This window comes from Ursus arctos, unplaced genomic scaffold, assembly GCF_023065955.2.
Source record: "Ursus arctos isolate Adak ecotype North America unplaced genomic scaffold, UrsArc2.0 scaffold_7, whole genome shotgun sequence".
Classification (NCBI taxonomy): Eukaryota; Metazoa; Chordata; class Mammalia; order Carnivora; family Ursidae; genus Ursus; species Ursus arctos.
Genome location: NW_026623089.1, coordinates 77,955,492 through 77,982,747, shown reverse-complemented (window position 1 = coordinate 77,982,747; position 27,256 = coordinate 77,955,492). Strand labels below are relative to the sequence as shown.

Genomic DNA, 27,256 nt, shown 5'->3' with positions numbered 1-27,256 from the left:
GGGTTCTTCTTGGTGAACACACTTGTAGAAGCCAGCCTTTTAACTAGTTCAGGAACCAGATCGGTATTGGCGTTGTTATTTATGGAAAGCAGGCTTATGAAATAAATGAGTCAAGATTGTTCTTCCACGTGTGTTTCATCTGTTACAACTGATGGGAACTGTCACATACCTTATTTTGTGAAAGAAGTGCACAGCAGGCTTAAACTTCTGGAAAAAATAACCAGCTGTATTTAAGAACTTGACCAAATAAAGCATGTGTATTTGATGCCGGCAATTAGAAATACATATGATGACGTTAAGAGAGCCGTGCCCACTCAGCTGGGGGAGTCCTCGCCGGCATCCCCCATTCTCTGCTAACCCCATAGAAAAGTGTGATTTGTATATTGTCTAGGTTTTTCTTGTACCTAAATCTCCAAACTCTAGCCAGTAACCTATTTATTTTCAGTAATATCAGTAAAATTCAGTAATAATTTAAATCTTTTTCATTAAAATCATTTACAATATAAGCAGAAATTTAGGCACATTCGGGCGTGCGTTATCAGTGAATTGCTCCCCCACTCAGTGAGCGTACTGAGTGGCCCATCACAGAACTAAATGCACACAAGGGGCAAGGAAAAGTCAGTGGTTTTCAGTATCCGCGTGTAGTGCATCCCTGATCCTTGATGCATGTGGGGATGAGGAAATGCTTAGGCAATGGAGACCTGCGTTCAGAATCAGAGGCGGAGCTGCACGGTTGGTCTAGCCGAGCTTTCCACGTGAGAGGAGCTCCCTGCTCCGGTGCCCGGTGGGAAAGCCAGACCTGACGGCTGTGTCCAGAGTGGGAGGAAGAGAAAACAAAGTCAAACTTGCTCTCCTCAAGGAACCAGGATTTGTTTCTTTGTGTAAGGAAGACGGGCTGGAGAGAAATCCTGGAGCCTAAGTGCCGAGAGGTTTGCAAGGCCGATGCCAGACCCGGCGACTTACAGAGGCCTTTCCGAGGTTTGTTCCCCTTGCCCTGACAGTCTGGCATCCCCCCCGCCCCACCCATGTCTTCATGTCCTCACACACGTCCTGCCCTTTGTCCCACCAGTTGTCACTCGGAACGAGCGAGCAAGCGAGGCTCTGGGCGAGAAGAGGGCTCTTTCCCCAGTGTTACACCACCCAGTGAGGGTCAGTGGCAGAATTTGCAGGAAGCCTTCAGGACCACAGGGAGGAGGACAGTCCCAAACTGCCAGGTGCCCAAAGACCACTGAAAGTAGGGGCAGAAACAGGTTCCCCTTTCTCACAGCAAAGGAGCCGTGGCTGAGGTTCGTGGAGGTGTGGGTGGTACGGGAACGGATGAAAACAGCAAAACACCTGCTCCCAGCCCTGCTGCTGCACTCCCTGGGAGCGCTTTGAGCGAAGGGAGCAAGTTCAAAAGAGGAGAGGTCAGACCTTCCTGCGGTGACGGCCTATGGTGAGCCCCCAAGCAGCCTCGTCACCCCGAAGACATCAGGAGCCCTGCACACCTACGCCAGACCTGCTGTTAAGCGACTCGAACGCGGGCAAACAGCCTCTTAATCGTGGTCCGAGGGTTGCTGCTGTTTCGCCCCAGTTACACAAAGTCACAAAGCCCTCAGCAGTTGCATGGCCGACCCACACTCCATGTCACAGGCAGAAGAGACTCCACTTTCATTTTGAGAAATTTATTAAAATAAAAACAAGCATCACTTGTCCATAGAAATAGTCATTTGCACTAAGTGTATTAAGAGCAGAAAAGCAGTTTTAAATATATCTTAAAAATCACAAAATATATTGATTAAGGCACTATATTCCGTCTCATGTTTTCAATAAATACGCTGTTCTTGAAAAAGGCAGTACTGAGTACCTCCGATTAAATCAACACAGACACTATACTAGTCAAGGCAGTTAGGCTTTGCTGTGTCCACTGTGGGTAATTTATTCTCTAAAGAACTTTCAGTAGCTAAGATTAGCATTTTCTTTAAAAAGAAAAAAAACTGAGAATATGAAAAAAATCACAGTTTTCTCTTTCCAGTTTAAGTCTCTTCCAGAGAGACCTAGCTACAGAAGGTATGGGTTCTTCATCTATTTTTAGCAACAAGGAATTATGCATCAAGTACAAAGATCACCTCCCAAGAAGCAAAACTATCAGGGGTTAGATGTCTCCGCACAGCATGAGTCTTTGGAAAAGCATTTTTTCCAGCTGCACTAAGATCAGCTGGATTTAGAAAACTCTGGACCTTCTGGCATCCAAGAAGGCTGCTTTGTAAGTGCCTTCCGTGCAAGCAGCTTTGCTGAGCAACTGAGGGGGCCAGAGGCAGCCCCTGTGTCGTACAGTGCAGACAGAGCCCCAAATGGGGGTCCAGGGGCGACAAGCCCGTTGGGTGCTACCAGTACTTTCTAATGATGCCAACAGTGAGTGTGACCTGCTCAGCCACTCCCAAAGCACACGCTAGGCATCGTCTGGTGGGGACCCCTGTGAGACAGAAGGGTGTCTAGGGTCTTTTCCCATTCCAGCAGTCTGCTAGTCTGATGGTCTGGACTGGTTTGGGCTGAAACTGCATTCTATCAGTGTGGCCTCTCTCAGGACACAGTGACCACAGCAAAGAGGAGAAAAATTAATTTCCCACAACAATGCCAGATCGTCTGAGCCTTGAGTCCAAATCTTTTCCTCAAAGTGCCCAATGCTGTCTAACTGAAAATCACCGTTTAACTGGAGTTCTATTCACAGAAGGGTGGTAAGACTTCCCTTCTTTCTTAGACAACGTAACTTTCTCGGCAGAACTAGGTTGCATAGATCCGAGGTGCAAGTCACAAGTTCACACGGCTGGTGTCTCCAGGCCGGCCGTGCTTGAGCCCCTTAGGAGACGGGGCAGGAGACAGGAGGCGAAATAGCGAGAATCTTCATGTGAGCCGTACCTCGTTTAGGGGTGAGGATTTTTGTTTTCCCCCTGAAAACAGTTGTACAGAAGAGGCTGCCCATCTGGTTCGTGTTCCTACACTGGGCAAGTGCGGGTCGGCAAGACTTAAGCTGGAAAACACACTTTACTTTTTGGCAAGTAAACTAGACACGTGGTCAAAGCTTCAGAAACCTGGGACCTACCTAATCAGATGCAGTAGAAAATACAAGTAATTTCATTCTGAAATGATAACAGTATTGCTTGCACCTGCTAAGAGGTGGACTTCACTCGGACTTTCTTTTATATATTATTGAAGTTGACTTTAAATTACAGACAATTTTTACCTCATTATAAAACATGAGAATCAGTCACTGAGAAGCAGTTGTGTACAAAGCATCTAATCACAAAAATAGAAAAGAGAATCCAAGAGCACTTCCAGAAGAAAACTCTGGAGCCAGAGGGCACTTAGTTGTTCTTCTCCAGGGACCGGTAATAATCTGTCAGGACCTTCCATGCTTTTGGCGCCATGAAGCCATCGGGGGGATTCTCTCCTTCCCGGGCCAGCTTCCTCATCCGTGTCCCGGAGATGAAGTCAAACTCGTTGTGCCTGTCACGGGGCAGCCACACACAGCTCAGAGTGGGTAAGTCACCCCGCCCCCAAAGATGCCTGCAGTAGGGGACGAGTTTTAGGCCTTATTTTTTCCTTCTGTAAAACGCTTCTGTAAAACCTTCTGGAATGGGCAATTCGCTAACTCTTCAGTAAAGGAACTTGCAGAAGAAAGGGATGTGATGGTGGGCGTGATGGCAGCCACACGCCCAGCACTTCTGAGCTAGACCTACTCTGTCCACGGGAAGCGTCTCCTGCTGCTACGCTGGCTTCCTTTCCCTTAACGCATGCTCAGGGTAGACTTGTTGAAAGACAGCTACTGATGGACCATCTACTGACATACGGGGGGGGGGGGTGCTGTGCTACACTTGAGGGGGACATGGGATGTGTAGGACCAGGTCTTGGCCTTCAGGGGAGTCTCATCCCGCTAGGAGCATGCGGAGGTGCACTTCCAAAGGGCCGTCACTCTAGCTGTACAGATGGTGAGTGAAGAGCCCTCCTCTGGAGACCTACCTTGCCGGGTCATAGAAGTCCATGGCTTTTTTGGCTTTGTTGTAGGCAGCCACGCGGAATGGAATGATTTCCACCGAGGTCAGGCCAGGGGCCATGCTCAAGACCTTGCCTCCATGAGTGGGCTCATACAGGTCTTTCTTGGACTCGGGGTGGGGCATTCCTGCGGGGTCCCGGCCCACGATGTAGAAATTGACCCCTGCAATCATCCGGGACCTACAGTGCCATTGGACCTAGGAAACATCATGCAAGGGAGATGCTGGTCACCACTGGTCAGCGCTGGGGTTCCTGTTTACAGACATGCCTTTATTCTGCTTTAAAAGTAATCCAGTGGTAGGATCAGCGAATAGCTGGAGGACGTCAGTGGAGTGTTCTAAGACCCCATGCTCTTCACACTCACTGCATCAGATAGGGTAGGAGCTTTAGACACAAATCCCCCCGCCTGGCCCCAGCTTCCTAGAACCCGAGGTTCTGTCTCCTAATCGCCTCTCCAGACAGGAACGTGGACAGGATCACTCAGACGTGTGACTTTTACTTTCCAGTCCCTTCCTATTCAGAATAAATCACAGTTTGAAGGAAATCACAAACTCCAACATGGCTGATTATCCCATTGCCAATAATGAGCTGATCATACAAAGACACGGATTCTAGTTCAGCACGACATTGGCGTTTCAAAATGAATCGCCCTGTGTGAAGTTCAGCGAGGAATACAGAAGACGGGGAAGCCTAGCACTGAGATCTGGTTGAAGAGAGTTTCTGAAACTCAGTTTGGGCCTTCCAAGGAGTTGAGACCCTTTGGAATCATCGTGCTTCCCGCACACTTGGTGCCGTGGGACGAAGAACGTCCCTGTGTGACGGGCTCGCTGTGCTGTGATGAAAGGGGACACCGAGATTTGAGAGACAAATTCTGTTTTCTAATGGAGCTCTCGGGCGTGTGCGGCGAACCACTCAGACTGGAACTTTGGGAACTGGGTACAGGTGCGATACACTTTGCCCTACAACCGCAGTCAAGCTGCACTATTCTCGTTCACGCGCCAGCTCCACATTCTCAACGGCGGTGCGTAGCAGGTCTGATGTGGTGTTTCTAGCATTTTTTACGAATACTAAATGGAAACATAGTTAAGGTGGATAAAGAGGGACCGGAAGATTCCAGAATCTGCTCATGAAGGAATAGGATCGCAGCGACTCACTGGCTCCTCTTACGTCAAGTCTGAGCCCACGTTTCCGAGGCCCCCAGCCCGGCCCAGGGAACCGCTCACCTCTGTGGGGCCGGCATACAACATCGGGGATGGGAAGATAGCAACGATGGTTGACTTGGGGTCCAGGACGCCTTCCTCCAGCACCGCCGCGTGCTGCTTCATCCGCCACTCCAGGGGCACGTCGTCGTCCTTGGTCCAGCCCCCCAGAGGGTGCAGCAGGAGCACGGGGTGCTTGTAGCCCCGCTCCAGCAGTTTGCGGCGGGTGTCCTGCATCAGCAGAGCGTGGCCATTGTGGACGGGATTGCGGAGCTGGAACGCGAACACCGCATCTGGGAAAGGAGCGCACAAAGGCCGAGCTGAACAAAATGCACATTGTTGCTCGTCCACAAGAACAGAAAGGAAATGCAGGGGGAGCTCCCCTCTGCTTGCGAGAATCGTTTCATAAAGGCAATTAGATCTTCAATTTTAAAAGAAAGGAAGGAAGGGCGCCTGGCTGGCTTAGTCAGTAGATCATGCAACTCTTGATTGTGCGACTTGGGGTTGTGAGTTCGAGCCCCACGGTGGGTGGAGAGATGACTTAAAAATTTTTAAAAATCTCGAAAGAAAGGAAACACAGGTGTGTTTACTGTAGAGCATCCACTATGCCCACTTGCTTTCAGAAGTCATCTGGAGAATCCACTTGGCTCCTTGGGGGTACTCGGTTACTCCTAAGGCCCCCACCAGACCACACAGATCACGCAGGCGGGAAGCCCTAACGGGGGAGCCGGCACTGAGTGGAGCCCACGTCTCCGCCTGCTTCGGGCTCGCTCCCCCAGGGGGTGAGCAACGACCAGCGGTGTCGGGGGCCGGGGAAAAATTTCAACAACCTAAAGACGTAAAAACATATTTCACCATCACTGTAAAAAAAATCCTCAAACTACTCCACTTAGTGATGGGCTCCTGAAAAGCTTAATTTCCTTCTAGTGATGAAAGAAATATCCATTATGGAAAATGTGGGGAATCCAGAAAAGCCCCAAATAGGATATAAAAACCATCTATAATCCCATCGTTACTTTTTCTCTCCCTTTTCCAAAATTTACAAAGTGAAAATCTTCCCACCCTTTGGTCTGGCTCCATTCCCCAGAGGCACCTGTCACCTGCGTGGGGCACGTGCCCCAGAGACTTCTGCTTCCAGACACACAAGTAGCTTAGGGTTTTAAGAACAATTACTGTATTTTAATTTTGTTTCCAAAATTATGCTGTACAGATTGTTCTGCAACTTGTGTTTTGCTGAATAAATACACTTTGGGTATTTTTCTGTGTCTGTGCGTATTTTTAACTGCTGTATTCTGTTCCAGTATGTGGATGTACTTCAGCTTTCTAAATTGCTCCGGTCGATATCAATACACCTATCAGTAGAGTTTCCAGCTTTTTGAAACTATAAACACGGCCGACTCCTGGTATCTTGAATTCTGTGATCAGAGGGATCACAGAAGGAGGGCAGGAGGACTGACAACGGCATGAAAGCCAGCCTACGTACGTACCGGCGTTCATTTCTTTACATTTCTGTTTGAGCTCCAGAGGCGTCAGGCGGTACTGGTCCAGCCCATCGTTCCACCTTATTCTCTCCAGCACCTGCAGGTCTCCACCAACCAGCCAATCCCCACTTTCCAGCACCATCTAGAAAGACCATGAGCAAAGTTGCTGGAGATGAGTGTGGACTTCTAGTTTATCTAAAACCCATTTTCTCCTTCTAGACCAACCTTGGGTTATTCCTGAAGAACCACCTTCCATTCTTAAGCATTTCTAGCACAGTATTTCTCAAATTTTTTGGTCTCTTAACCCTTTTATATTTTTTTTTTAAGAGAGAGAGTGGGGGAGGGGCAGAGGGAGCGAAAGACTCTCAAGCAGACTCCATGCGCAGCGCTGAGCAGGGAGCCCGACTCGGGCTCGATCCCATGACCCTGAGATCACAAGGAGCCGAAATCAAGAGTCAGGTGGTTAACCAACCGAGCCACCCAGGCGCCCCGTCAACAAGAACATTTGTAGCTGAAGTTGGCCCTGTGCTTACTGCGAGTGCTTGGTGTCAAGGGGGGCGACCCGAGGTGAGCCAGGCATCCCCATCTTGAGTCTGAGGGGCCAGCAGTGTCACCCGCCTTGCTGTGGCACCGGCAGTGCAAATGTAACCCCAGAGAGGACGGCAAATGATGTCTCAGTATCAGGAACGTGGTTTTGAGATTGGGGTTCAGTGGAAAGCTCTTGGGGACCCCCAGTGTTCTGCGAGCCACTCTCCGAGAACCACTGCCGGCACATTCCTAATACAGCCTGATGTGTATTAGACTGTTTTCAATAAGGACCAAAATAGAGAAGCTGGGGGGGGGAAATCAGGCAAGTTGTTTCTACCAGTTAATTATTGCTAAGCACAATTTCTTTTTTTTTTTTTTAAGATTTTATTTATTTATTTGACAGAGATAGAGACAGCCAGCGAGAGAGGGAGCACAGGGAGGGGGAGTGCGAGAGGAAGAAGCAGGCTCCCAGTGGAGGAGCCTGATGTGGGGCTCGATCCCAGAACGCCGGAATCACACCCTGAGCCGAAGGCAGATGCTTAACGACTGTGCCACCCAGGCGCCCCCGCTAAGCACAATTTCTAAGGAAACTCAAAAGAAGCATCCTTCTTAGTTATCTCTAATTTGAAAACAAAAGAAAATGTCCAGAGAGCAGCAATATGTCACCAAATCCACACCCAAGGCTAAGCACAGACTGATTAGCTAAAACCTTATTTTTCTCAACTAATCTTTGACAGGGGCGCCAAGACCACTCGATGGGGAAAGAACAGTCCCTGGCAAATGGTGTTGAGAAAACTGGATCTCCACATACAAAGGAATAGAGTTAGAGCCTTATTTTATATCCTGTAAAAAAAACTGAAAGTGGATGAAAGACCTAAATGTAAAATTTAAAACTATAAAATTCTTAGAAGAAAGCACAGAGGTTACTATTAATCCCCTCCCTTGTCAATACCTGGTCTCCTTTGAGAAGGTGACTTCAGGGGACAGTGAGGAACAGAAAATGCACACCTTTACAAGGAGCCCCACGCTTCCTCTCCTGGCCTGTCTTTCCAGGGCGGACCGCACAGCCGGGGAGGCAGCCCCAGTTCTGGGGCGGGCCAAGTGAGGGGAGTCTGCGGCAGGTGCGGGTGGAGCTCAGCCAGCCGGCCTGGGGTGCCCTCATGGCATGGGACAAGGCTGAGCAGAGAAAAGGAAAAGGGGTTCATGGCAGGTCAGGAGCCAACTCTTCACCACGTGTTCTGGTGCAGAATTTAAATTTGAACCTGACCTGCGTCATTCTCAAGGCACGGTGGTCAGCGTAGGACAGAACATATTTTTTTCTAACAGTTCATTAGTTAGATAGGTAACTTTTAAATATGGTACATGGGCTTCCGTTTGCCCTGGGCCCCACAAACATGAGGGGTGAGCCTGGCGGGAAAGGCGGTCACAGTAACGGAAAAGAAAAACACAACCGTGTGGGATGGAGGGAGGAAAGTCACTTAAGAACATTGTCACATCCCCCCAGCCGCGCATTCACTGTCTCCTCCTTGCCGAGTTAGGCGACAGACAGAAGCTGGGAGACTATGGACTCTGAGAACAAACTGAGGGCTTCAGAGGGGAGGGGGGTGGGGGAATGGGATAGACCGGTGATGGGTAGTAAGGAGGGCACGTATTGCATGGTGCACTGGGTGTTATACGCAACTGATGAATCATCGAACTTTACATCGGAAACCGGGGATGTACTGTATGGTGACTAACATAATAAAAAGTCATTTAAAAAAAAAAAAAGCTGGAGACTTGCAGCAAATCCCGAGGCATGCAGTAGCTCATGCCGGACGCCAGGGGTCCACCCTCTGTTCTGTTGGTGAAGGCAGCACACGTCCGGTTTGGTTCACGGCTCAGCCCACAAACGTGTACTATTTGACAAGTAATGCTGACCTATGCTTCTGGCTTTTCTGAGACGGGGCGAGGCAGAGGGCATCTCCCCCCCAAGATGGCCCAACTGTCCCCAGAACTGAGATCTCGCTACCAGGAAGGGAGGTTCAGTGGTTCGGCCCCGTTTCCCAGGCTTTGTGGCCGAGGGGCCCCCACCTCCTTTGGAGCCTCCTGCCAAAGGCCCGCAGGGGGACACTGCGGGGGAGTCTGCAGACCTGGGCGCATGGACAGGAATGAGGAATGGGCTTTCAGGGAGCTGAACAAAGTGTGAGAGGGGAAAGGGCTTGATTCTAGGCAACAGAAATGCAAAAAGGAAGAGGGTGAGCTCAAACCCTAGGACGAAGATGGGAAATTGCTGAGGAGCCTCAAGGGGCAAGGAGAAGCCTCGCAGACGCAGCCTGGGGAGAAGAGAGTGCAGGGCTGCAGCGGGAGCAGCGCTGAGCGAGGGCAGGTACACACGTCGGAAGGAGGAGGGGGAAAGAAATCAGAAAGAAGTAAGAAATGGCAGGTTTGGGAAAACAGGGTCACGAAGAAAGGGTTCAGAGATGGGGATCAAGAGGCAGAAAACCGAGGCGATCCCCGTGGAGAACGTACATTCATCTCTGTGCTATCCCTCCTGGGCCGGCAGCTCTGGGGCGGCGAGGAAGGTGATGACGGGGACTTCATGCCTCATTTGCAGACGAGAGAAGAGGCAGCATCTCCCAGATGCCAGGACACTGCTGCAGGACCCCCCCAAACCAGGCTGCTCCCACTGCACCTGCTGCCTCCCCTGAGCTCTGCCTGCGGAGGCACCTTCCCGTGGGCCCGGCCCTAGCTGGGGGCTCGGGGGGCTGGCAGACAACTGAATGGTGACAAAACAGTGGGACAGCTGGGGCCAGACAAGGGCAGAGTGCTCTGGGAGCATAAAGAAGGCACACCCCAGGTGCGCCTGGGTGGCTCAGTCGTTAAGCGTCTGCCTTCGGCTCAGGGCGTGGTCCCAGGGTCCTGGGATCGAGCCCCACATCAGCCTCCTCCGCTGGGAGCCTGCTTCTTCCTCTCCCACTCCCCCTGCTTGTGCTCCCTCTCTCGCTGGCTGTCTCTGTCAAATAAATAAATAAAATCTTTAAAAAAAAAAAAAGGCACACTCCATCACACTTCGGGTCACGGGGGGTGACAGCAGGGGATGGGGGCAGCAGGGGCAGGAGGAACAGTGTCTGGGTTCAGGGACCAGCAGGTGCAGGAGCGGGAGAGTGGCCGACACTCAGAGCACGGCAGCAGCCAGGGATGGGGCGGGCAGGCGGCGCTGGCTGCAGGACGGAGAAGGCCGAGCACAAGTCAGGCAGGAGACGGGGAGCAAACTGAGCGCCCTAGCCCAAGACAGGGAACAGAAGAGAAGTGCCCAATGTCAAGCAGTCTGTGGGGGGAGAATCGCCTGGACTCAGTGGCTGAATGAACAAAGGAGGAAGAGGAAGCAGGGAGGATGCCCAGGATTCAGCCACGGCCCACTGCTGGGGAGCTCCTGGGGAGAGGGGGCACGAACTGGGGGTGAGGTGCTTACAGGGGGAGCCATCCAGGAAAGAGCCCCGAATACTTCTCTAATGCCAGGATTCCCGACCTTCACAGACTCACAGGGAACGCTCAGCACCAACCCCCAGAACTGACCCAGCCAATTAGAACCAGGGCCACATGGAAACGCAAGAAGGCCCACGGCCACTTTGGAAGGGGTTGCTTTTGGAAGTTTTGGGTTAAAAAACAAAAAACCCTTAAGTGTAAATTTCACTGTAAATTTCAAGGTGCTAAAAAAAAGGGGAGCAGTGAAGAGAGTCCCTTCCCCGTAAAAGGCGTATGCTGTGTGTCTGGTGAACACACGTCACCCTCGGGCTGTTGTGTGTGCAGTGCGTGCCTTCCTTGCTTGGGTTACCCATGGTCCATTTCTCGCCATTAGCTCACTGGGAATGTTTGCAGAGTCCCTCTAACGACCTCTCAGGACGGTCACTGACGAGATAACCAAGACCACAAGTCACAGCACCACGTCCCCTGGCTTCTAAGAAACCCTGAGCTCCAGCTGCCAACACGGGTTGCAAGACAGGATGAAAAGAAAGAATCTTGAGAGCTTGCTTCCGCGGGTGGTTCTCCTAGCGCTGCTGCAGTGGACGTGGATGCCGGGCCCCAAGAGCGGACGTCTCTGAAGCGGGGCGATGAGGGGTCCCTCTTCCTTCTCTGGGTCACTCACAAGATCAGAACCAACCCAAGACCACGAGGACCAGGGGGCAGAAGAAACACAGGCAGGATCAAGGCCCAGAACACAGTTCCTCAAATCGCTCTCAGTCCATGTCCAGCAATTTCCAGGACTGTCTGCCAGCCTCGGGGACAGACAGTCCAGATGACGCTGACTTTGAGCTTGAGGCGCACTGAGAATAAGACGCTTGGCTACAAGGTGGATGGTTGCGTCCAGTGAAGGAGAAGCTGCTTTGCTCGTTAACCTCTTGTGTTCAGAGGCCTTGAAAAAGCCCTCCCTAACTTGCACCATTTCACAACCAGAGAAACCAAACCAAACCAGCATTGGCCCAACCAATGCCAGTAGGTGCATTCAAACATCTGCAGGGGCACGGGGCTGGGGGAGATCCTGGGCTTAGTTCGAGTCTGGCCCCTCCTTTTATGTGGCTTTTTAAAATTTCAGCCCTAATGCTCTCATCTTGGGTGAGGGATGGCTTTTGCATTCAATTTCACATACTTTCCTTTATGGGAAACGAACCACACACAGCAATTCCATGAGACTCTCCGCTTCCGCTCCCACCCCCTCCCCGCACCCCCACCAAGTAGAGGCTGTGAAGGAATCTGAGAAGGTGCAGCCTTAGGCAGGACAGTCTCAAATGATCCTAATCAGATGAACACGTTTTTCAATCTTAAACTATCCACTGACGAAAATGGGCTGTTTCCCTCTGGAGACTCTGCCACTATCTAGGCTCTGCGCCGAATTGTGTTTACTGGAAGGATGTCACTGACCCCCTCCGCTGGCCACAGGGCATGCACCCTGAGTCTCTTGCCAGTGGCTGGTTGGACCCATTCTGGATGATGGAACGTGCTTCTCCAGTGAATTTTCAAGATGGAGAGTGCCACGAGCTCTGGCTCTGATTTCTGCCCCTTCCTCCAGATGCCAGACTCAATGATCTACCCAGGCCAGGTGTTTCCATTTAGCGGAGGAAGCCAGCCATCACGGCATCTGGGGACTCGGTGGATCATTCCAAACAGCCCTCAAGCGGAAGGACGCTGCTTTGCCCCTTTCTAAAAAGATCTCTGAAGGCACAACCTGCGAGACCCCCCTTAGAAATACATTCCTCCGTCTGACCCCGGTGTTCCTAAGTCCTCTATGAAGGAATAAAGAGGAATGATTTTTGTCCTACACTGAAAGATCGAGAAAGCCCTTCCAAAGCCCTTGCTACTTACTTTGATATGGGGGTGTTTCGCACACATTGTCCCCCACACACGGGAACAACGCTCCTCCTTTCTGTGTTCGTAGAATTCAGGGTCTCGCAAGATAGCCACTCTCTGTCCACCGTGCGTCAGGACAAACTCGCTCCAGCCCTCCAGCCGCGTCTTCTCGTCCGCGGAGACGGGCAGCACGATGGGGATGCTCATGTTGATTACTCCGTCTGCAGAAAGAGCACGTGATGAGTGTGTGTGGGCGCGAGGCGCCGTCCCCGAAGGAAGACTCAGGTGTGCGCAACGTCCGTTCCAAACATCGCCCGCGAAGGCCGTGGAAGCCTAAATCCTATTTGGTTGCGCTGGCTGCACCCATTTCTTGAGAGTCTACAATGGGAAGTCCTCGAGAGGCTTCTCAACACAAGAGACGGGGCATTTGTGAAGAGCGGGCTGAGTTTCAAATCACGGAGGTGGCTTCAGTGAGTGATCTAATCTGGGGGACGAGGAGGGGGCATCTCCCTTCTGAGCTCCCTTTTGAGCGCCTGGTCCTGACCTCCACATAACAGAGAGTTTAGTCTTTAAAAACCCAATTACGCACAATAAAGGCCAAACAAACCCAAACAAAAACCTCTCCTCTTTCTTGGAAATGATCCTTGTAACAACATAAGCAAATCTCTTATATTATCTGTTGAGGCTCTAATTGTGGTACCAACACACTGAATTGAAAAAGAAAAAAAAAAATCACAATTAACACTAAGGGATAGGACCCCAAAGAAGGAGTCTTCCTGATGTCGTCTGTTTGCTGTGGTCCAGACACAGCATCACCTTTAAATGGCATTGAAAAGACTTCTCTGGGGATCACAGCTCTTGCAAGCTCAACTACGACTGAGCACCAGCAGTCAGGAGGGAAAACCACACAAAGCGGATTTACTAAAGCTGACGCACTGACTTTGGGGAGTGAGCTCCTCCCCCCTTTACGCTAAGTGTCTTACTTGAAAAGGCATTAAGTAAACTGGCCTTCTGGTTTCTCAGGATACAACACGACAAACTGGAAGGTATGGGATGTGCTGTTCAGAGAATTTCTGAATGGGACAGCTTGACCTCAAAGGAAGAGGCAGGAGAATTCCTCAAAAGCTGACAGAGAAACGGTGGGGGTTCATTTTACGTGTCTACTTGGCTAGGCGGCAGTGCCCAGATAGTCAATCAAATGTTGTTCTAGATGTTTCTCTGAAGGTATTTTTAAGATGAGACGAACATTTAAGTCAGCAGACTTTGGGTAGAGCAGAGCGTCCTCCATAAGGTGATGGGCCTCATAAGGACTCAACGGAAGACACTTTCCAGAAAGAAGAGGGAACTGTGCCCACAGACTCTGAACTTGAACGACACGGGGTCTCTGGCCTGCCAGTCTACCCTGCGGATCTTGGACTTGCCAAGGCTTTGCAACTGCCTGAGCCAATTCCTTAAAATCAATCTCTCCCTCTCCCTCTCTAACTATCCACCCTGCCATGTTTCTCTGTAGAACCCTGACTAATAAAAGTAGAGTCACGGGGGGCTCCTTCCGTGGGGGCCAACAGCCCCTCAGGGCACCATGACATTAGAGCTCAGCTCAATAACTGGTGTAACTAGTGACGATGACGTCACTTTGTAAAGCTTCCTTATGTCTAACGCATTTTTAAAAGCGAATATGAAGTTATTTGGGTTTTTTTAGAAGGGCGTTTTTTAAATGTTTCTAGGCAAAATGGTTAAAAGATAGTTGTTTTAGTTGTTTTAAGGTTTGGGGCTTCAAAGATTATAATTCAGCTCTCTGGAAACATCTAATTTCTTAATGAGGCCAGATAATGTAAAAGAAATGAGCCAGCTGTGTGCCCCCCTTCTGCAGGGACGCCTGGCGCCCAACTCTGTCCGTCCCTCTGCTGCACTCACAGGTGAGGAAACGGGGCGTGCCGTCAGTGTGCAACGCTGAAGAATATTAGGGAGAGCTGGGGGGTTCCCGAGTTCGAGACTCAGAAGGGAACGAGAGCACGTGAATACGGAAAACATTCAACTCCATAGGAAACAAACGTGGTTATTTATGGATCTCAGGAAATGTCCCATAGATTAATGAAGTCTTTAAACCTATCCTTCAAAATCCAGCATCTGGAATGCCTCTGATAATCTGAGATCTGAGCCAGCTGAGAAACCCGCGTCCAGGCGTATCACATTGCACCTTCTACGTACTCTCCAGAAGTTACTAGAGTGTAAAGAACGTCACAGGATACAGACAGCAACTGCAGGGGACAAAGAAATCCTGTCTATCAAAATCCTGTGACCCTTGTCACCCCCCGCCCCGGGGAGCCCTTGTAAACCACAAGTAAGATCTGCACAGGAAGTCACGGGAAGTCATGGGTTCTGACATTCAAGTGACTCCTGTTTCAAAGCTCAGGCGTCCTCTGGGCCCAGTCCGTCCTCTCTCTGCTCAGTTCCCCCACTTGACAGATGGGATGACAAATGATCTGTAGCTCCCTGGGTCGCGGGGGGGGGGGGGGTACCGACCACACAGCCCTTTGTCACTGGAGGTACGTGACCCAAGACAATGAAACCCGCCACACAGTCTAGCTGAGGAGCAGGGAGAGAGGCTCGCCAAGCGGAATGCCTTCGAGGGCGCGGATGATCTGACCAGAACCCTGTGTTCCGTGGATTACTGACCACACTGATCACGGTGACCCGACCAAAACCAAGTAAAACAAAACGCAAAGCCAAAGGTGGGCAGGAAGCTGGGGACAAGCCTAGCTCCGCCCGTCACATCCCTGCAGCACGATCTAACGTGGATTGATCTGGGTTGAGATCCAGGGGCTACACCACTTTCCTGTGGCCGTTGCCTCCTTTGGTCCACTAGGTTCCTGCCGGGGTAGCCTCCGACCCACATTCCTCTCGGCCTTGAGGGAAACCCAGCCCTGGGGAAACAGCCCTTCCCGACGGGTGGTCAAGAGAGCCAATGGGGGAGCGGGTAGGGAAAGCAGTTCCACTGAGTAACGCCAACTGCACCATCGCCCGGAGCCGCGACTCCCCGCGGGGCACCAGCTGCCCTGCTGTCCTCCGCTCGTCTGCTGCAGGAAGCCCTCCAACAGTGCAGCCCCACGGGGACGCCCCTCGGCCTGCAGCTGGGCCTGCAGCCCCAGCTCGCTGCCCGGCCTCTCCCACTGCGTGCGGGGGCTCTGCTGAGGGCTGCCCTCCAGCGGGCCGCCTCCCTTGGCGACAGAGGCTTGTGTGTGGAGTCCACGATTAGTCCAACACATAACTTTCGCATAGCAATGTTCCTAAGCAAAAATGAAATCACTTTTTCTTGCTTAACTAGGCTTTTTTTTTAAGTTGCAGGAGTAGAATTGAGTGATTCATGATTTACATACAATAAACACCCAGTGCTCATCATAGCAAGTGCCCTCCTTGATGCCCATCCCCCCACCTCCCTCCAGCAACCCTCAGTTTGTTCTCCATCATTAAGACTCTCTGATGGTTCGCCTCTCTCTTTTTCCTCCCTGTGTTCATCTGTTTTGTTAAATTCCACAGACGAGTGAAATCCTATGGTATTTGTCTCTCTCTGGCTTATTTCGCTTCGCGTTATACTCTCTAGATCCATCTTTGTCCTTGCAAATGGCAAGATGTCATTCTTTTTGCTGGCTTATGTTCCATTATATATGATGTGCTATATGCCACGCCTTCTTTATCCACTCATCAGTCAGTGGACACTTGGGCTGTTTCCAGAGTGTGGCTATTACAGATACTTCAGAATCGGGTGCGTGTGCCCCTTTGAATCAGTACGTTTGTATCCTTTGGGTAAACACCCAGTAGTGCACTTGCTGGATCCTAGGGTAATTCTATGTTTAACTTTCTGAGGAACCCTCATACTGTCTTCCGAAGTGGCTGCACCAGTTTGCATTCCCCCCAACAGTGCACAAGGGCTCCCCTTTCTCCGCATCCTCAGCAACACCTGTCGTTTCTTGTGTTGTTGATTTTAGCCATTCTGACAGGTGTGAGGTGGGATCGCATCATGGCTTTGAGATTAACTAGGCTTTTAAAGGGCAAACAACAATGATGAAAACAACACCGAAGATAAAGGATACCTTCACAGATTTACCTTTTCATTCTCGTAGAACGCAGAAGTTTACAGTCAAAGCAACGTGTGTATTTACTCTCGGTTCTATAACTATCAATCATCACTGATATTTGAAATTAAATCCATGCAGAATCACGGCACAAATGAAGTATAATCATGCACAATCCAACCAGGTGCATCCATTTAAATTGCATCTAAAATCGATTTATCCTTCATTGATTAAAAATGTTTTTTAAATGCAATAGAAAAAAAATATAGATTTGTGAACTAAATGAGGACCAGTAGAAGTAATTAGCGGAAAGGATCATAAATTTTTTAAATCGCAGGGACAAAATGTACAACAATTTAGAAACAAGTTTACTTTTGTCAGCCAAATAGGACATTATGAACAACAGCTGCATCTGATCCAGAAATTTCCTGTTATTTGGACTCTGATCAACACAAGAATGCAGCATTATTATTCCATTATAACTGATTGGATCATGAACTGTTACCAATTCCAACTGGGTCATTTGGATTTTTTAAAATTATGTTAACCATTTCTAATTAATGTATCTAATTATAATAATTTAACTACTTGGAAAGTTGAAGTACATACCAGGAAGGACCATGCCTAGAGAAATACAAACACAATTAAGAAACATGTTTGCAGCTTCCACCAAGATAATCTTAAAGCAACAATGTCAAGGAACAGAGTCCTATTACAAAACATCCCGCATATAACATCCAAATACACTATGCTCTTTGCTTACTGCTCTACAGGATAATAGCAAAAAGCTGCTGAGACCCGAATTCGTGCTGAATGTCGTTCAGTGCAATCCAGAAACATTACTCAGGTGATTATCTGTTTTGAAAGAATTATAACACATGTCAGTAGCACCTCCAGCTTCAGCAAAAAGTTGTCTCTTACACAAATATATGATGTTATAACTACGGTCAAATGGTTCCAAACCAGGCTCTGTTAGGTATAATAGCAAACTGCTCTAGAACGTTCTAGAAAACCAGACGTTTAGAGGACATGAAGTTCTGCTAGTCTACCTAGCAGAACAAGTACAAGAACTAGAGCCAGGATAACTTGGATTTGAATCCAGGCTTCAAGTGAGTTACTTAACCTTTCCAATACTTATTTCCTCATATGAGCAAAGTATCTTCACAGTAGTATTATCTGGATTAAATGTGATATCCTATGTCAAATACGGGTCAGAACACAATGGGTGCCAAACAAATGCTGGCGGTATCTATGGGAAGCCCTCAAGCCCCCCTGGCAAGTCAGAGCTGCGGAGGACTAGTCCTCAAATGGTCAAGTCTCGTGAGACCGCCATGGCGTGACCCTCCTCGGAAGCCACCAGTCAAGAACATGAGCTTGAGGCTCCATTTTTTAATTTAGATGAGATACTTCTGACTGGGGGATCTGTGACAAACCAATATACCCAGTGACAAAGTGATGTAAGAAACCAATGAAAGTAGGTCCTCGAGTGGTGGAGTAACTCATGTTGTGTAATCATCAGAAACAAATTTTTCTTTTTCTTTTCTTTTCTTTTTTTTTTTTTTTTGCTTTTGGACTGAGTAGACTGAGTTCTTTTGCTTGTTTCTTTGTTTTGCTTTTTAATTTAAGGGGAAATATGAACTTTCGGAGAAAATTAAAAACCAACGAAGTATTTTTGGGAGATGTGGTCCAAATTTAAAAAATTATGCAGTGCCTGCAGATCGCAGGTGACCAAGAAACGTGCAGCCGTTTGAGGCAGATGACGGTGGCTACATGGCTGCGGCTCCAGAAATTCCAGATTTTCGGTCAGTGGTGACTCATGACTTTCATGAACTGATTAAGATGAAATGATATCCATATGAATGAGATCTTGTTCGACCTTCTGAGATTCACATATATCACTTTTTGGAATTAACTGTGTCTACACAGCCCAAAAGCCATCAAGGGGAGCTCTCCCCAGAGACTCATGGTGTGGTGTGGACAGGGTTTAAGTGGCTTCCTGCAGACACGCTCGGGGCTGCCGTCCAGGTGGGCGGGAGGCCAAGCGCAGCCCTCCCCGGGAGCAGCTCCACTGTCACGCTGGGTACGCTGCTTCAGAGCTCGCGGAAGTCACAAACGATTTGGCTTAAAAATTAAAAAAAGGCTGAGTGGCGCCTGGGTGGCTCAGTCAGTTGAGTGTCGGACTGGGTTTGGGCTCAGCTCGGGATCTCAGTCAGGGGGTGGGACTGAGCCCAGAGTCAGGCTCCCTGCTCAGCGGGGCGTCTGCTTAAGACCCTGGAGATCGCCCTCCGCCCCTCCCCCATGCGCTCGCACTCTCTCCCTATAAACAAATAAACTCTTAAAAACAAAGGGCTTGACAAGCACTGTGCGCGGAGAAGAACCCACTGTACCAGGGCTCAGACAGTGGGCTGCACTGTCCTTCCCCGCAAGCCCACAGCTGTCTTCATTACGGGCTCCAGCCGCCAGAACAAACCTTGGCCCATGAGGACCCGGTAAGTACTTGTGGCTGACGATGAACATCTTTATCTGTGCTGTTTCCACACTGATGTACCTGTGTGAGCCAGAGTCCCTTCCGGACTTCAGGGTCTTTTCATTGGATGGGGGGGGGGGGTCTGTTAATATAGGGAACATTTACTGCAGTTACTACTGGACCAGTTGTTCCTTAAACCTTCCTCACCCCCATGGGGTAGGGCCTGCTATCAGCAGTCCCATTTTACACGAGGGAACCGAGGCCCGCAGTTAAGTCACATGCGCCGGGTTCACAGCAAATCACTAGCCCATGAACCCAGCTCGGCTCCACAGCTCACACTGTTCCCCACTATGATGTCCTTCCTCTACTTAGACAGAGATGGGCAGCACATTAGATCCCTGGTATCTGTTCCTATGACTGGATTTACAGAGGACTCAAAGCTTCTGGAAGGTGGGGAGGGGACTTCTGAATCCTCACTACAACGGGGGCTGCAGAGTTGTGCCCAGTGGACCATAGTGGACTCTGGGGTGGACGGCGGAGCCAGCAGAAAATCCCCACAGGGGAAGAAAGCAGTCTTGCACAGGGTCCCCGAGACAGGCCCTATAGGCCGGAAGGGTTCCAGAAGCAGCACGAGGTCTGGTCCTAACTCCCACTGCTGGAGCCACGCGGCTACTACAGGAGAAGAAAGGCCTGGGAACAGCTCACGAGGGCTATTTCGTCCAGTTCTCTGATGCCGTGGGAGTCGAGCAACTGTGGAGCGTCCTCAGTGGGGCTTAGCCCAGAGCAAGGGGACGTCGGCCTTCCCACCCGAGAGTCTGTGAGCTGCCACAGCCCTGCGGGTCCGGGGACGTTAGTGCCTGGAGTGAAGAGGCAGGAGCTGTACCTCCGTGGGTGCAGACAGCCGTGTGCAGACACATGGCAAGGGGCACATGGCCGCGGGCCGGACTCAGGGGCACAGGAAACACCCCCCCACCCGAGAACCCCCGCAAGCGCTTGGGTGCAGGTTTTCAGAAGAATCGGGATTTCTGGATGAGCAGGTAGCGAGAGGGAATCCAGTACTAATGGGAAGTGACCTCCCTCGGCTGCGTGCCGCTGGGCTGGGCAGGGAGGGCTGTAACAAGGGCTTCGTCCACCCTGTGTAGTGAGGACCAAATAAGAAAAAGAAAATTGACGTGTTTGACAAATTGTAGAACATCATAAAATGAAATTGAAAGGGTGTGAGAGGAAGGGAGAGAGACTTGCCTAAACTCTCCGGATAGCTTATTACAGCGTGTGCTGCCCTGCGTCTTTCTGGATCACAGACTCCTTTAAGAGTCAATCAAAAGCTAAGAACTCTCGACCCAGGAAAATGCCCCCTTTTACACCACAAAGGATTTCTGCCCACTCTAGGGTGGTTTTTGTCTCCCCACCCTGAAGTCCTAGACGCCGAGGGAGGGACCCCTGACGTCCATCAACACTGACTTCCACAGCACACCCAGCGCCCCTGGTACTTTTCTTTATGGAACAAGGCCTCGTCACAGGTGACAGCGCTGTGTCTCTAACAGAGTCCTCACTTCCCATGTGGGTCACTTGTCATTCAGCCGCAGCTCCCGTATGGATTCTCAGGGTCAACCTCCTGCCCGCGGTTGGCCACAGCGTCTACTGACATTTACTTGCTGCAGACTGTGACCCGTACGTGTTAGAATTAAAACATCAAAGTAAGTGCCAGCCTTTCTTGTACAGACTTCCTGGACTTCTAACTTCTAACAGAACAGACGCCGGGAGAGCAGCCTGGTAGGGAAAGCACTGGGCCAGAAGTCAGGAGATTCTGGTCCCTGGTCTTGGACCAGTGGCATGAACTCAGGCAAAGCACTGAGGCAGGGATCAGCTCCCTTGTCTGTAAAGGGGGTCATCATAGTTGCCTGACTGAAGGAAATCATGCCTGAGAAAGTGCTCTGCGCGTGGACAAGTGCTGTATCCATCTGGTTATTATCTCGAAGGCGAGCCATAAGGGAACCAATGGTATTCTGGAATGTTATTTTATCCCCCCAAGCAGACTCACAAGCCCAGGCCACAAACACCTTTTCCCAAGAAAGACTGTCTGACTTGATCTTTCTTCCTGAAAGGTCTGGAGCCCTGCTCAGTGTCACAGACTCGGTGTGTCCCCCCCACGCCCGCCCCTCCCACTAGCAGCCATCCTCAGGGGTTGGAAACAGATAAGTTCTATTTGACAGGCTCAGGCAGTTCTGGGAAGGAAATGATCACAGAAGGGGCCGGAAGTTTTCTGAATAACACATGCTTCCGACCTGGACCAGATCAGCTGTCTAAAGTCATCCGGCCTGTGCCCAGAAGGCGGACTTAGTGCTGCCCCGAGACAGTTCGGAGGATGCAGCCAGCCTCTTGTGGCTCATGCAAGGGCACGGAGAGAGACACTTCAGCAACCAGTGGGGAAAGCGGCTGCATCATGCTATTCAGCACGGCAGCCCGGGGTGGGGAGGGTGGTGAGACGCCCCTTGCAAGTCAGCTGCCCCGCGATGGTCCCAGCAGCCGGCACCAGGGCTGCTGATCGCCCTCTACGCTGAGTATCGGGGCAAGTGGGGCGAAACACACTGAGCCTTCTCTTGGCTTTGCGTGCAAGTAAAACCTTCATTTTTTCAGTTCCTTACTTTCGAATAGTCAATAATCCTTTAAGGATAACCCCCCCAAAAAAATCCTAAAAATGGAATTTATACATAATAGAATTAGACACCATAAATCATCTAAATATCTCCAGAGTAAGAGGTCTGAACCAAGCACTAATACCAAGAATGAACACGTCTTGCTCCTGTGAAGATTCCTGAGCATGGACTGCTTAACAACAACGAGTAAGAAACAAACGAGAGCACGTACCGTCCAGCAGGGTGTCAAAGTGGATGGCCTGCAAGTATTCCTTCTCTCGCATGAAACCTTTGAGGGGAGTGGCCCAGCCTTCGCTCAAAACTTGGACCCACTGAAGATCCAGCTGCAAAACACAAAAGCAGGTGAACGTTCCCATAAGCTCGGTTTCCCAGCCATCCGGCCCCAGGGCAGGCCGTTCTTGATCTCTCTCTGGAGAAGGAAGGCAGGACCGTTTACGTGTTAAGTGTTCCATTTTACTGCCGACCTACAATCCAGGAGCCAGATAAGCTGCAGTCTAGAACCTTCCTACTGGAGAGCGGGGATCTAAACTTGAGGTGCAGATAGTCTCATGATGGGCAACTGCGTTAACATTCGCTGTTCATGCTTTCCTTTTTTTTCCTACAAAAATTCTGGTTGGGCTACATATTTTTGCCAAATGTACTAGGTAATTGACTGAAATTGGCAAATCATGGACTAAAAAAGTCCAAAATTCTTAGCATGATACTAAAAGCCCTTCAAGCTCTGGCCCATTGGGCTGATGTAGAGATTTCCACCTCCTCCCAGGCCTATTCTCCTCCCCACCTGAAATTCCTATTCATCCTTTAAACCCCGAAGCATGGGTCACTGCTCTTCTGACCTTTCCCACCATCCCTAGGACCAAAACAATTATTAGATTATTTGAAGTTCTTTTGTACCGTGCAGCCCACTTTGCTATTGGCACTATCATTCCACACTGTAGTTATAATTGTGTACTTCTCATGTGCCTGGAGCACTGCAGTACTCAGGATTTCTTTTGTACGGTCAGGGGGTTCTGCTTATAAACTTGCCGTGAGTTCTTCAGGTATGAATGAGCTGCAACAGGCTCCCAACTTAGCCTCTTACAAACACGTCCAAGGTTTTAACGGATAACAAGTTACCAATGAAGATCTGATCAGCTGGTATGGACCAATAATACTGACCCATAAAAAGCCAAAAGTGCACTTGGTGGGGCTGCAGCCCACATGTTCCAGGCAGTAAAATCAATGTGGCCAAAGGGTCTACACCTTCTCCTTAGGCTGGACTCTGCCTCGTTAGGAAAGAATGGGATTTGCAAGGTAGGAAAAGATTCATATCACTTTAGATCAGGGTGGCTCTTTGTTTTCTCCAAATTCCTTCTTGATTGTCCAAAAAAACACATGCATTCTTTTTTTTTTTTTTTTTTTTACTTGCATTCTGGACAAACTTTTCTCAGCGGCCGCCAACAAATCAATATCACCCAACGCCTGCACTTTGGCATTACTGAAGACAGCATGACGACTACGTGAGGCTGTGCTCTACAGAACAGAAGTTACCTGCGCAGTCTGCCCAGCCTGCCCAGCCTGCCTCTGCCCCACGCTGCCCAGCTACCCTGTGGCAGCCCTCGGTGAGAGATCTGCTTGGGAAGAGGTTAAAAAAAAAAAAAAGGCAAAGATGAAGTGTTTTTCTTTATGGACATTGCATTTCCCTTATCCACACCTTCCTTATCATCCAGAGTGACTGTAAATGGATTATAATGACGGCTATGAGGACTAACTCTCCTGGGGCCAGGCCACGCCATCTTACCTTGGTAATTTCTAACGAAGGGAGAGCTTCGGCCTCAGCCCGGACCTGGTCAAGTTTGTTTTCTGGCACGAAGAGTTCATGGATGCCTTTCATGACAGTGTGGGGTACAATGTTCTGAAAGGAAGCAGAATTGGTAACGCTTTGAAATGAAAACTGTAAAAAGAATGCTTTGGTCAATAAATGACCTTTCGTGACTTTATGAGACTTAAAAAAAAAAAAAAGAAAAAAGGCGGCCCAGTCCACCCACCTGCTCTTGCAGGAGCTCCACCACCTGCTGGACACAGTCACTCACTGAGGACAAGTTAGTTTTCAGCACACGCTCGGGGGTTTCGGGTTTCTCATAATCAGAGTCAATACCCGTGAACCCTGCAAAGGCAGGAGGGCGAGAATCACATCGGCACCAATGGACAGTCTTTCTAAACAGTAGGCGTGACCCTGGTTGGAATAATGCATTACACTGAGAATTTAGACTAGACCAGAGAAGGTCATCAGCTGTCCCTGACCTCTAGCCATAGGGAAATAGATATATACATATACATATCTACACACATACATATATATATTTACCAAGCTGTATTTTCAATACAGAGAGCCCCCAAATTATCAACAAAATGTGGCTAAGTCCAAGCCTGCAGCTGATTAGAATCCAAAAGGAAGATAAGAAGAAAAAACTCTAAACACTCTCCCTCAGACACACTCGGGGATACACACCCATTTCGGGGACCTGAACTTTACCGCTCACGGCCGAGGTGACAGTTCTGGAAAAACACCAGCCCACATGTTAACGAGCCCGTGGATGTATGGAATATACTGTGGTTCGGTAAAGAGCTGTGTGTGCTAGATGCAATTTTGGAAAACAGTTTTTGAGACTTCAGACAGATGTCTGGGGACAGAGCGCGAAGGCTCGAGAGCGGAAGGAACTGGCAAAGGGGCGGCCGGGCTGGCTCTCTTACCCTTGATCTCCCCGGCGCGGGCACGTTTGTAGAGGCCTTTCACGTCTCTACTCTCACAGATGTTCAGAGGTGCATCCACAAATATTTCAAAGAATGGCAGTCCTGCCGAGTCGTGGATTTTGCGGGCATTCTCACGATCCTGGAAAAAAAAAACAACCACATTCAAGGGGTGCCTGGGTGGCTCAGTCGTTAAGCGTCTGCCTTTGGCTCAGGTCATGATCCTGGGGTCCTGGGATCCAGCCCCGCATCGGGCTCCCTGCTCGGCGGGGAGTCTGCTTCTCCCTCTCCCCTGCCTGCTGCTCCCCCTGCTTGTGCTCCGTCAAATAAATAAAATCTTTAAAAAAACCCAAAAAACAACAAAAAAAAAATTCGAGAAGGTGAACAGGAGGTCTCGCGATGGAATTCCTCATGGAATGATGTGGGCCCCGGTGCCTGACAACGTTGGGTTAACACTGGCGTGCGTGCCCTGCAGAGATGGCAGGAAACCGGTCCTTCAGAGAAAGTCCAGACATTTCCCTCGGGTGAACACAGCTCTTTCAAGGGCTCTCAGAGAAAACCACAGAAAAGAAATCTCTGCTGAAGGACAGGACTGGCCACATGGGAGCATTTCATTCAGTGTAACGCATTTCAAAGCATGTAGCATCTTATTTGTAGCTCCCAGAAATTTCCTGTTTTAAAACAAGAAGACTGTCCCTCTTGCTCAGCGATTTCAACATGAAACACACATGAGCTGACGCTTTGGCAAGGAACTGCCGCTTCCTTTAGCAAACGAGGCTTTCTGACTTTTTGGAGACGTGAGATTACAGGGCTTTCGACTTTTACTTGTTTAATTTTTCCTTCCGTTCAGCTCTGGCCAGAAGGTGAGTGTGGAAGGGTGTCTGTCAGCTGCTGCCCAGCCACCTGGAAATGAAGGACCTCTCTTGACAAAACCAAAATTAAGTAGAGGAAATGAGGGAGCAAGAGAAGAAGAGGCGGGGGAACCTGAAACTACGACAGTCCTTGGTGCCCTCCCCTCTGGCGACTCCTTTTCCAGCACCGTGTGCGCCCCCCAACCCTTTTACCTTTGCGAAAGGAGAAATGAAGCTGGTGATGCAGACCAGCCCGGCATCAGCGAACAGCTTGGCCACCTCGGCAATCCGGCGGATATTTTCTTCTCTGTCCCCGGGGGAGAATCCAAGGTTTTTGTTAAGGCCGTGACGCACATTGTCCCCATCGAGGGAGTAGCACGGGATGGCGTGAGAGACCAGGTACTCTTCCAGAGCAAAACTGATTGTGGTTTTTCCAGCACCAGAGAGACCTGTTCATTATAATCATTTGACCTCAAATGAAAACCACTATAATCTAGGAAAAGCACAGTTTACAAGTCAAGTACTTGGATTTCTTCCAGACGTTGAAATAACCATCTGTCCCCTATTAGAATTATGTATGGCATTTCAAAGCAAGTGGGGTTCATAAGTAGGGGGACCTGGGGGGTTATACATGGTTCTTGGTGTGTTCTATTTTGCCTGCAGCATGCTTTAAAGATGAGAACACTGTGCATACAAATCCAGACTCTGGCTTCTCTTAGAAAAAAGTCAGAAGACCTGTGGCCATGTTCTCATGTCCCCTCCTGCCAGCAATCAGCTGGAGTGGAGGGGACAGCCAGCTCTGGAGACTGGGAGGCCCACCTCTCCTACGAAGGCTGCCAGACAACCATTTGACAACAGACTCCTTTGGCTTTAATATTTTTCCAAAATGACTCTCAAAACATGAAGACAGTCATCCCGAGCTGGGCTAGAGATGTGTTTAGAGCTGCCCTACACTCCTCGGTGTCTGGAGCCTTTCCATGAGAACAGAGGTACCATGTGCCTTCTACCATGGTTTCAAAGCGCACTGGCAGGACTATAGGATTTCTATCTGAGGGAAATTATGAGGAGAAAGGGAACACTCCAAAAATCCAGTTGTCCTAAAGATCTCTGGACCTGAGAAATGTAGCACAGTTGGGGAGTACCCAGGCATGGGAGAGGAAAAGTTGGGAAGAAAAGAAGGTCAAGAGCTTAACATGGAGAAGACGGCAGGAGGAAGGAGGGAAAACACAAAAAAGGTAAGAGAAAAGCAGGGATGAAGGACAGAGGGGAATAAAGACTTGGAAAGAGGGGCTCCCGGCTGGCTCAGTCGGTGGAGCGTGACTCTTGATCTGGGGGTCATGAGTTTGAACCCCATGTTGAGTGCACAGATTACAAAAAAAACAAACTTAAAAAAAAAAACCAACTTGGAAAGAACGGTGATATACGAAAGGCAAACAGTTTCCACAGTGTTAGTTATGTTTTCAAGTCATGCCCTTGGCCCTCGCAGAGAATCATGAGAAGCGATGGCTCCATGAGGAATGTGCCATCTTTGTAAATCATTGTTGAGGACACTATTGTATTACTCACATAACTCAGTTTCATTCAAATAGGGACTTAGGTGATAAACTCCTCTTAGAGTTGTGTCCAGCGTGGGCCAGAAGAATCAGGACTCCCGAATCTCCGGCAAGTTCTCTCACATTGGAAAATGAGGGAAATAATAGAAATTTCTTTCAATTTTGCCTCAGGTCTCAAGACTAAGAACTAAACCACAGTAACTGGATTAAACTAGATTGCCGGCATATTTATTCTAATGCACTGAGGTCACAAGAATCACACTTCCGGAGAGCTTATTTTCTCCGGGCCAGGCCCTGCGCTTGCATACACGCTTGACTTCATTTAGTCCCACCTCCATCCCCAGGGGCAGGCTCCACCCT

General features: G+C 49.6%; 1 protein-coding gene across 2 annotated transcripts in view; it reads right to left on the bottom strand.

Annotated features, from left to right (window-relative positions):
- Positions 1-1,648: 1,648 nt before the first annotated feature.
- The window catches only part of PAPSS2 (3'-phosphoadenosine 5'-phosphosulfate synthase 2), a 68,048-nt gene continuing 42,440 nt past the window's right edge, over positions 1,649-27,256 (bottom strand). Inside the window, exons 3-13 of one of the 2 annotated variants that reach the window (XM_026504099.4) lie at positions 25,557-25,792; positions 24,496-24,634; positions 23,790-23,908; positions 23,543-23,656; positions 21,974-22,085; positions 17,248-17,262; positions 12,581-12,786; positions 6,719-6,854; positions 5,256-5,524; positions 4,000-4,229; positions 1,649-3,486 (exon numbers count right to left, since the gene is read on the bottom strand). In XM_026504099.4, the coding sequence (XP_026359884.1) occupies positions 3,345-3,486; positions 4,000-4,229; positions 5,256-5,524; positions 6,719-6,854; positions 12,581-12,786; positions 17,248-17,262; positions 21,974-22,085; positions 23,543-23,656; positions 23,790-23,908; positions 24,496-24,634; positions 25,557-25,792 (1,718 nt within the window). In that variant the 3' untranslated portion in view covers positions 1,649-3,344. The remainder of the gene's footprint in view (positions 3,487-3,999; positions 4,230-5,255; positions 5,525-6,718; positions 6,855-12,580; positions 12,787-17,247; positions 17,263-21,973; positions 22,086-23,542; positions 23,657-23,789; positions 23,909-24,495; positions 24,635-25,556; positions 25,793-27,256) is intronic. The other variant, XM_026504100.4, reaches the window with a different exon arrangement.